At 49.0% G+C, this 9,517-nt stretch overlaps 1 protein-coding gene across 4 annotated transcripts in view; it reads left to right on the top strand.

Annotated features, from left to right (window-relative positions):
* Positions 1-5,493, top strand: part of r3hdm2 (R3H domain containing 2) — a gene marked incomplete at its 3' end in the record, with an annotated part of 60,021 nt that extends 54,528 nt beyond the window's left edge. For 3 of the 4 annotated variants that reach the window (XM_084441247.1, XM_084441246.1, XM_084441245.1), the window contains 3 exons: positions 3,760-3,854; positions 4,765-4,849; positions 5,156-5,493. In XM_084441247.1, the coding sequence (XP_084297373.1) occupies positions 3,760-3,854; positions 4,765-4,849; positions 5,156-5,493 (518 nt within the window). The remainder of the gene's footprint in view (positions 1-3,759; positions 3,855-4,764; positions 4,850-5,155) is intronic. The other variant, XM_084441248.1, reaches the window with a different exon arrangement.
* Positions 5,494-9,517: the final 4,024 nt, after the last annotated feature.

Here is a 9,517-nt window from a genome sequence, read left to right as displayed (position 1 = left end):
TCAAGAGCGTCTTACCTACCACTGTCTCCCCCTGCTACACCCACAGGGCAGACGGACAGCAGGGCAATAACACAATGGGAGACTAGACTAGACTAACAACTAACAATCAAACAAAGGAAAGTGGTGCCCGACCAACGCGGGAGAACCGCGGGTTTAAATAACTGGTGGACCCAACGCCGATTGCCTGCAAACAATAGCTGGCATCGCTCGATTGGCTGGACCGGCTTGACGGTAGACAGGAGGGCGGGTCCAGCTAACTGGCAGACCATCTCAACCTGTATGAGCGTGAGAGGAGAGACAGACAACGGAACACCACACGCAACACAGAATACACAGGATGTAACACACACACACAGACCCACGTGTACACACGCAAACACACAGGTGTACATGCAGACGCGCACACACACAGACACACACAGGCACACACACATGTAGGCATGCACAGTCTGTCCATGTGCACACATACTGTACTGTATGCAACCACTTGTAGGCACATACTTATTGCCTACTTCTCTAGTACAGAAGATGAACATTTGAATAATTTATTTATATCCACATAAATAGAAATACAAAGGACATGCAGTTAGACACTAGTCAGTCAGTTACATAAGTTCCTAGTTTGCAATCACATTGTTACATACTGTTGAGGTAGAGTAAAATGGACTGCACTTATATAAGTATGTCACAAGATGACAATGCCAGGTTGACAGGACACAGTACTTAGCCTACTTCTTGGGTATAGAAAACAGAGCCTCCTCCATACTGACCGGCTCCCAATAATTGACTTTAATCATTCATTCATACACTGCACTCTAACTTTTATTCCTGTATTTTATTTTTCCTGCATTTTGTTTTAAATGTCCTTTTTTGCATTTTGTTTTATATAACCTTTTATGTGTTGCACTTTGTCTTGATGCTTTTAATGTCTCATGTAAAGCACTTTGAATTGCCTTGTTGCTAATATGTGCTATACAAATAAACTTGCCTTGCCAACTTGCCTTATTCACGCAGCTGCCATTTTGGTCAAGTCTGACGTTATTTGTGGGACGAATACGAAAGTGCCCGTTGACTCCAATGTTTAAAGTTCACTATAAAAACACCACTTCAAGAACCAAAATAGTCAAAATAACAGGCTGAATACACTATCGGAGTTACAAACTCATCATTACCAGAATCCGATTGTTTTTCACTGCCATAGTTTTCGTGTTTGGAAATACATGGAAGTGAATGAGCCATAGTTAGCCATCAGCTGCATTCACTTCCATGTATTTCCAAACACGAAAACAACTATTTTTGACTATTTGACTATGTTTGGTTTTTATAGTGAACTTTTAACATTGGAGTCGCGTCGGCACTTCTGCACCTTCTACTGTACGTCAGACTTGACCAATATGGCAGCTGATGTGAATAAAGTGAATGGCTGAAACTGAGCAGTACCTGGCTGACTGCTTGGCCCTGCTCCTAGGGAGGCCGGCCATCTGAAGGCCCCTCACAACCAACTAGTGCACATGACCCAGGCTGCCAAATATACAAACTAAAAGTCTACACTTGTAGCCTAGTTGTGAAATGGTCTGCCCTGGGTGTTGATATTTCAGCACCTTGCTTAGAAAGGCCTCCTCTGAGCTGTAATCGAAAGTACAGCCGACCTCCAGAATGAACACCTCTCTAAGATTTTCATTGACATAGCTGTGATATGTGAGAATACTGAATCGCCACTACAAAGACTGAACATGCTGTGCTTCACAGTATAACACTTGTAAAGCATAATGGAAGATCTGAAAGTAGAGGAGAAGCCTGTTGATATGTCCTGTTGTGCTCACGGTACCTATGTAAAGCCCCCTTTATACATGGCAACAATTGAAGATGTGGGACATGGTTTCATCTGTGGTGTTACAGTGAGGAGGAGCATGACTGCCTGGATGCCAGATGGAAAGATTGAGTTTGGTCGGTAAAAAATGCAGCCTTGCTTTTATTAGTGAAGATGGCGATGCTGTCATCTATGGCAACATTTGCACGGGGTGCAGAGTGGTCTGGTCAGGGGCACAGAGTGGTCTGGTCAGGGGCGCAGAGTGGTCTGGTCAGGGGCGCAGAGTGGTCTGGTCAGGGAGACGCCAGTTTCCTTTAAAGTCTCAACTCAGTCCAGTGTTGCTGTTGCGCCCCCCAGTGGAGACCTCAGGAATTTCTGAGTGGGAGTTGGTGTTCTGTTCCACAGACATTGGCCGCGTTTCCTGATAAAGAACTTTCTTAAGGAACCCTTCTTAAGCAACCCTTTGTGTGGGAGTTAAGAAGTACTTTGGAGTTAAGTGCTTCTTAACTTGTTCGGGAAACCCGGCCATTTACAGTTGCTCTCACACTGGGATCAGATATAACTTCCTCCAAAACATTCACCACCTCGGAGGTAGACCCTACCCACTCCAGGGTAACTAACACATTCACCACCTCGGAGGTAGACCCTACCCACTCCAGGGTAACTACCGCCAAAACATTCACCACCTCGGAGGTAGACCCTACCCACTCCAGGGTAACTAACACATTCACCACCTCGGAGGTAGACCCTACCCACTCCAGGGTAACTAACACATTCACCACCTCGGAGGTAGACCCTACCCACTCCAGGGTAACTAACACATTCACCACCTTGGAGGTAGACCCTACCCACTCCAGGGTAACTAACACATTCACCACCTCGGAGGTAGACCCTACCCACTCCAGGGTAACTAACACATTCACCACCTCGGAGGTAGACCCTACCCACTCCAGGGTAACTAACACATTCACCACCTCGGAGGTAGACCCTACCCACTCCAGGGTAACTAACACATTCACCACCTCGGAGGTAGACCCTACCCACTCCAGGGTAACTAACACATTCACCACCTTGGAGGTAGACCCTACCCACTCCAGGGTAACTAACACATTCACCACCTCGGAGGTAGACCCTACACACTCCAGGGTAACTAGCCCAGCCACATAGCTCACTCATCGGCCAGCCCGACCACACGGAAGCCAGGCGTGCGACTGTCCTGCCTTCCTCTTGAGACCCAGGAAACTAACACACACACACATACACACACACACCTACGCACAGACGAGCACACTCACCCAGCCCCAGTGCCCTTGGTTTGTACCCACTGACCTGCTGCTATGTTGGCTTTGGCTCATCCACAGCCCACATGACTGGCACTGTGTCATACACACACACACACACACACACACAGGTCCTAGCCCTCTCGCCCACTGGCTTGGCCTACCCTACCCTACCTTACCTTTCCCCTACATAGATGTCCCCCCCCCCCCATGCACACACACACCCCAGCGTGGTCTACCTTACCTTACCTTTCACCTCATAGATGCCACCCCCCTCACACACACACACTCACAACACATACGCATGCTGCTGATACTACACACACACACTCACAACACATACGCATGCTGTTGATACTACACACACAAACAAACACGTGTCTTGGAACCGTTTGAGTCAAACCTGACCATGTTGAGACGGCAGGCCCTTTCACCCACTTCTACCATGACCTGCTCATACCTTTACACTGCCAACTCAATGTGCCCTTTGTCTTACTGTGTGTGTGTGTGTGTGTGTGCGCGCGCGCGTGTGTGTGCGTGTGTGTGTGTGTGCGCGCGTGCGTGCGTGTCTGTGTGTGCGCGTGTGTGTGTCTGTGTGTCTGTGTGTGCGCGTGTGTGTGTGTGTATGTCTGTGTGCGCGTGTGTGTGTGTGCGTGTGCGTGAGAGCAGGTGACGGGCGCTACTCTCTGCTGGGCCAGCCCCTCCAGTACAGCCTCTGTCCTCCTCCCCTCATGCACAACCAGTCATCCTACAGCACCCATCAGGTCAGTGACCTCTACCCTGACCCTTCACCCTGTTACCCTACCACCCCTAACCCTGACCCTTCACCCTGTTACCCTAACATCCCTAACCCTGACTCTTCACCCTGTTACCCTAACACCTTGAACCCTGACCCTTCACCCTGTTACCCTAACACCCCTAACCCTGACCCTTCACCCTGTTACACTAACACCCCTAACCCTGACCCCTCACCCTGTTACTGTTTACCCTACCAGCCCTGCCCGCCCTGTCCTACCCTAACTGCCTTTTAAAACCATCCTGATCTTGCAAGCTCACATTGTTTCTCTTTGCAGATCAGTGGGGCCTTCCTCCTCACCTCCAACGATTATTCTCCCATTACATTTTAACCAGCCAATCAGGGACTGTGTTCTGACTGCAGCTCTGACTCCCAGAAGCACACAGCCCCTGATTGGTCTCCTGAGGCAACAAGCGATAACGTTAACGGTGGTAGAGTAAACACAGCCATAAGTGCTGTATTGCAGAAATAGACTCAATAACAACAATAAGCACATGAGTACGAGAGAATTAGAGTTTTTAGGAAGAAAAGACGTTTTCGCTGTTCTTCTGAGTAGATCAAGTTTTTTCCCGCTGATTGGCTTAAGGAGTTAGTCTGTCGTGGCAAGTTCTCCCGCCCACAATGAAGTCCCGCCACAATAAACAGAATTTGAGCTCGCTAAATCAGGATGGTCTCACGAGGCTACCCCTACCCTAACCCCTCACCCAGTCCTTCCCTATTGATTGATTAATTGATTGATTGATTGATTGACCCATGTGGACCTGATGTATTTTGTGTGTGTGTGTGTGTGTGCATGTGGACCTGATGTATTTTGTGTGTGTGTGTGTGTGTGTGTGTGTGTGCGTGTATGTGTGTGTGTGTGTGTGTGTGTGTTCCAGAGCCAGGGAGGGATTAAGCATGGGACGAGGGGGAAACGGCAGACCCTCAAATCTGCCTCCACAGACCTGGGCACCACTGACGTAGGTAAGACACACACACACACACTTCCTCCTCTCTTACACACACACGCACGTACATCCTCTCCTCCACATCTGAGCTGGTTATAGGAGGTAAGGTTAGCGTTTATGGTCTACACCACCTTTTAGATGTTCAGATATGTGACTAGAACTCAGACAGACATGTTTGACCGGTGCGTGAGTACGAGAGTAAGGAGCTTGTGTTGCACCAGGTTAACAGTGTGTCCTTGTGTGCGTGCCTGCTGGTGTGTGTGCTTGCGTTTGTCTCTGTGTACCTACGTGTGTCCGTGTCCGTGCCTCTGTCGCCCCCTAGTGGTGAGCAGGGTCCTGGAGGTGACCGACCTGCCCGAGGGGATCTCCCGCCCCGAGGCGGAGAAGCTCTTCAACCAGCTGTCACTGTGCGGTGCCAAGATCCAGTGGCTGAAGGACCCCCAGGGCGGCCGGGGCGGGGGCGTGGCCTGCGGGGGCGGAGCCAAGGGGGACGGGGCGGACCCCGCCCACCTCTACACGGTGGTGGCCGTGTTTCCCAGCACCATGGCCGCACAGAGTGCTTCCTTCAAACTCAACAACAGCGGGGCAAGCCTCTTCAAACTGAGGGCCGCCAAAAAGAACTATGACCTGCGCATCCTGGAGAGGGCCAGCTCCCAGTGAGAGGAGAGAGGGGGGGGGGGAGACAGAGGAGAGGGGGGGGGGACAGAGGACGAGGGGAACGGAGGAGGGCTGGGGGGGGCGAGAGAGACTTCTGGAGGAGTGAGGATGGAAAGAGGACTTTTGTTTGTGGGGGTGGGGGGGGGCTGCTCTTCTCGGTTGGAGGTGGGGAAATGGACGGCATGTCAAACATTCACAGGCGTGATGAAAGTGATGATGAAGAGGAGGAATATCAGTAGCTGGTGTTTGTTTGCAAAGATGACTTGTTTTTTTTGTATTTATACCCGAAGAGCACACAAGACACGTGAGCATGTGTTTCACTGTTGCTGTGGTGTGTGTATCATAATTAACACACACACACACACACACACACACAGACAGGTGCACATGGCAACACACAGACAAACGCACATGACAACACACCCAAAGGTGTAAACGCACGCACTCGCACACACATACACACACACACACACACACAGCCCAAGGGGTCATTCAAATAAACCAACATACAGACACACACGGAGCCAGGCAACAGGTTCATGTAGCACATACAAGAACACACTGGACAGTCAACCTCCGTCAATCCTTCCCCTCCTCCCCCCGCTCTCCTCCTCCTCCTCCTCCTCTTTTCCATTTTTGCTTTCAGCCCCCCTAATCTCCCCTCTCTTCTCTCTTAATCTAACATATTTATGAACTTTCATACGCACAGTCTCTCTCTCTCTCTCTCTCTCTCTACCTGTCTCCCTCCCTCCTTCCCTCTCTTTCTTTCTCTTTCTTTCCTGCCACGTCACATGCTTTTTCATATTCTCTCTCTCTCTCTCTCTCTCTCTTGTACGCCTTGTACTCTCTCTAGCTTTCTGTTTGCCTTACTGCTGTTGTGGGTTGCTGTATTGCGCTGTTTTTCTCTGAAGAGTATTGTTCTTTTTTGGTTCGATATATTTATATAAGTGATGTAAGGAATAAAATAAATCTATATATTCAGTGATTTTTTCAGTGGATAAGTTTAGGCCCCTCTATTCCCTGACCCCTCCACCACTCCCCTCTTCCCTGTGGCCCTATCCATCCATCCCTCCCTCCATCCATCCATCCATCCATCCATCCAACCCGATATCCCTCCCTCCCTCCCTCCATCCCTCCCTCCATCCATCCATCCCGATATCCCTCCCTCCATCCATCCCTCCCTCCATCCATCCCTCCATCCATCCATCCATCCTGATATCCATCCCTCCGTCCCTCCATCTATCCCTCCCTCCATCCATCCCTCCCTCCATCCCTCCCTCCATCCATCCATCCATCCATCCATCCATCCATCCATTCATCCCGATATCCCTCCCTCCCTCCATCCATCCCTCCCTCCATCCATCCATCCCGATATCCCTCCCTCCCTCCATCCATCCCTCCCTCCATCCATCCATCCCGATATCCCTCCCTCCTTCCCTCCCTCCCTCCACCCCTCCCTCCATCCCTCCATCCATCCATCCACCCCATCTCTCCCTCTCCTGCCTCTCCTCTATCCCTGCACCACCCACCCACCCTTCCCCCTCGCCCCCCCCCCCCCCCCCAGCCCTTGATTGTGTTTCTGTTTTTTCGTTGACAGCTGTGCAGAAAGTATCAGAAGAAGTAGTTAAAAGTGCACAATGATTGCATTTGTCTACTGTACATTTTATTTAATCTGTTATTTTTTTGTTTTGTTTTTAAAAATATAAAAGTGGAGAAAAAAAACCCAAAACATTCTTGTCGTGATCATTTCATATGGATAATGGAGAGAGAGAGAGAGAGAGTTGGTATCAATTGAATGACTCATGTATTCAGGCACACACACAAACACAGTTTAATGACTCCTGTATTCAGGACACAGACATACACACACACACAGTTTAATGACTCCTGTATTCAGGACACAGACACACACACACACAGTAGGAAATGACTCATCCGCTGTCCGTCTCCAACGCCAGTGGCAGCTATCTGTGGTCAGGTGTGATTACATGGGGACATCGGCGCATTCTTTCAGGATTCCTGTAGAGGGCTACGATGAGAAGAAGTTCCTACTGAGGCTGATTTAATTAATCTAACTTGTAAAAAGTAAAATTCAGTTCAGAATCCAGCTGACTGGAACCAGGGCCGGCCCTAGGATTCTGGTGGCCCTAAACAAGATTTTTTTGGGTGGCCCCCCAAAACAGCGATCTGGTGTCGGTGCGCAAGGTTCCACTAGACACACACTTGCCAAAAAGATCCCGTCTCGAAGTTACACTTTGCGTCATGTGACTGAAATCAAACCACGATCAGCCTACAACGCTCGTTTAGATACAATACCACACAGAGTGAAATAATTTTAATGGAACACAACTTCTAGGTAGCGAAGATCTTCAAGTCGGTCCTCTGACAGGGTAAAAGCTGCCAATCGTCCCTCTGTGTAATTCGAGACGTCCCCTATGCACCTGTGACTGCGCTTTTGTGCCAAGTCTGGTGCGTTTTAAAGTGATGAGTTCCCTGTGGACCACACCATCGTTCTCCACAAGGGGAGGTATAGCTAAAGTACCTATAAGCCAGATTCAACGGGAGATTTGGATAGAGTGAAGTTGAGGAAGGAGGGAGGGGGAGGGGCCACAGGTGGATTGCATTCAACTGCATGTGGCTTATTATGAAATCATTCTGTTATGAGATATTTTCGTTTTATTGCATATTAAATAAGAACACCAGTTTTTGGATAGGGGATACATGACAAAATATAACAATATGTAAAAAAAAAATATATATTTTTTTATTTATTTTTCCTCCTGTGATGTGCCCCCCCTAGTGGTTGTGTCCCTAAGCAACCGCTTATATTGCTTATAGCAGTGGCCGGCCCTGACTGGAACAGAGCATTAGGTCCTAGTTAAATACCACTTGCACCGAGCAGACGCTAGGTCACTGTGCCTTGATCTGCACACCATGTATTCATTTGATACAATTCCCAGGATTCCAGTATTAGTTAGGGGACGGGTAGCCACAGCTGCCGGAACCCTCTTGTATTTGCCAATATTCTCTTCCTAGGAAGTCTGACTTCCAATAGCAATAGGTGCTTAAGAGGGACAATCCTGGTAGTACTTCTTGAAGAGGTGGGTTTTGAGCCTATGGCGAAATATGAGCAGTCCTGATGTCGGTGGGCAGTTCACTGTGTGGCCAGGACAGAAAAGAGCTGTGGCCATGTCATAACCTCAAACCTGGTTCCATCTCCTAACTGTAGCAGTTAACAGGAAAACATATTCCTGCACCAGTTTGTATATGTGTACACCTAGACCCTCATATATTTGTCATTTGTCTCATTCCTCCTCTTACTCCGCCCGGCCCAACCTACTTTTTTACACATACAACACATATATCCTCACTGACTGCACTACTTTTGTATATCGTTCTCTCTTAGCTTATCCCTTTTTTTTGCACTAGCATTTTTAACTCCTTGTACTGTCCTGTCTTTGCTCTGTCCTGTCTCGTCCCTGCACCCTGTCCAATGTAGTCTTAAAGTTATGCACCATGTCCGAAAGTAAATTCCTAGTATGTTGAAAAACTGCAACGGCAATTAACAGATTCAGATTCTGATATCCGATGAACAATAGACACTCAACAACAGTATGCAACGTGACGACGGTAAGAACACGTGCACGTTCGTCAGAACGTAGAGGCCATGCCGGAACCCTGGAGGCCATGCCGGAACCCTGGAGGCGTGGTTTCTGCTCCCATGGCCTGCCAGGTGGTACAGTCCAACCATCGATCTGTGTTTACATAGGGGTCTGGGGGTGGGGGGGGACACTGCTCATCAGGTTGTGTGTTAATATGATAACCAACCTCTAAACTGTCATCAGACTGGCGGGAACTAAGGGCCTGTCATGACTGCCAGTCAGCTGCACACTGGTGAGGGCATCTCAGCTGTCTGCAACAGTCAAGCTGACACACACACACACACGGGGCTGGGCCCGCAGTGCTGGCTGAATCTCCCACCTGTTGGAACCCCATTTAGAAAGTTTACTCTGTAGAGGAGCAGACA

The sequence above is a fragment of the Borostomias antarcticus genome (assembly GCF_949987555.1).
Source record: "Borostomias antarcticus genome assembly, chromosome: 7".
In the NCBI taxonomy this organism is placed as follows: domain Eukaryota; kingdom Metazoa; phylum Chordata; class Actinopteri; order Stomiiformes; family Stomiidae; genus Borostomias; species Borostomias antarcticus.
The sequence above is the reverse complement of the archived record's forward strand: the minus strand, read 5'-3'. Positions and strand labels throughout refer to the sequence as shown.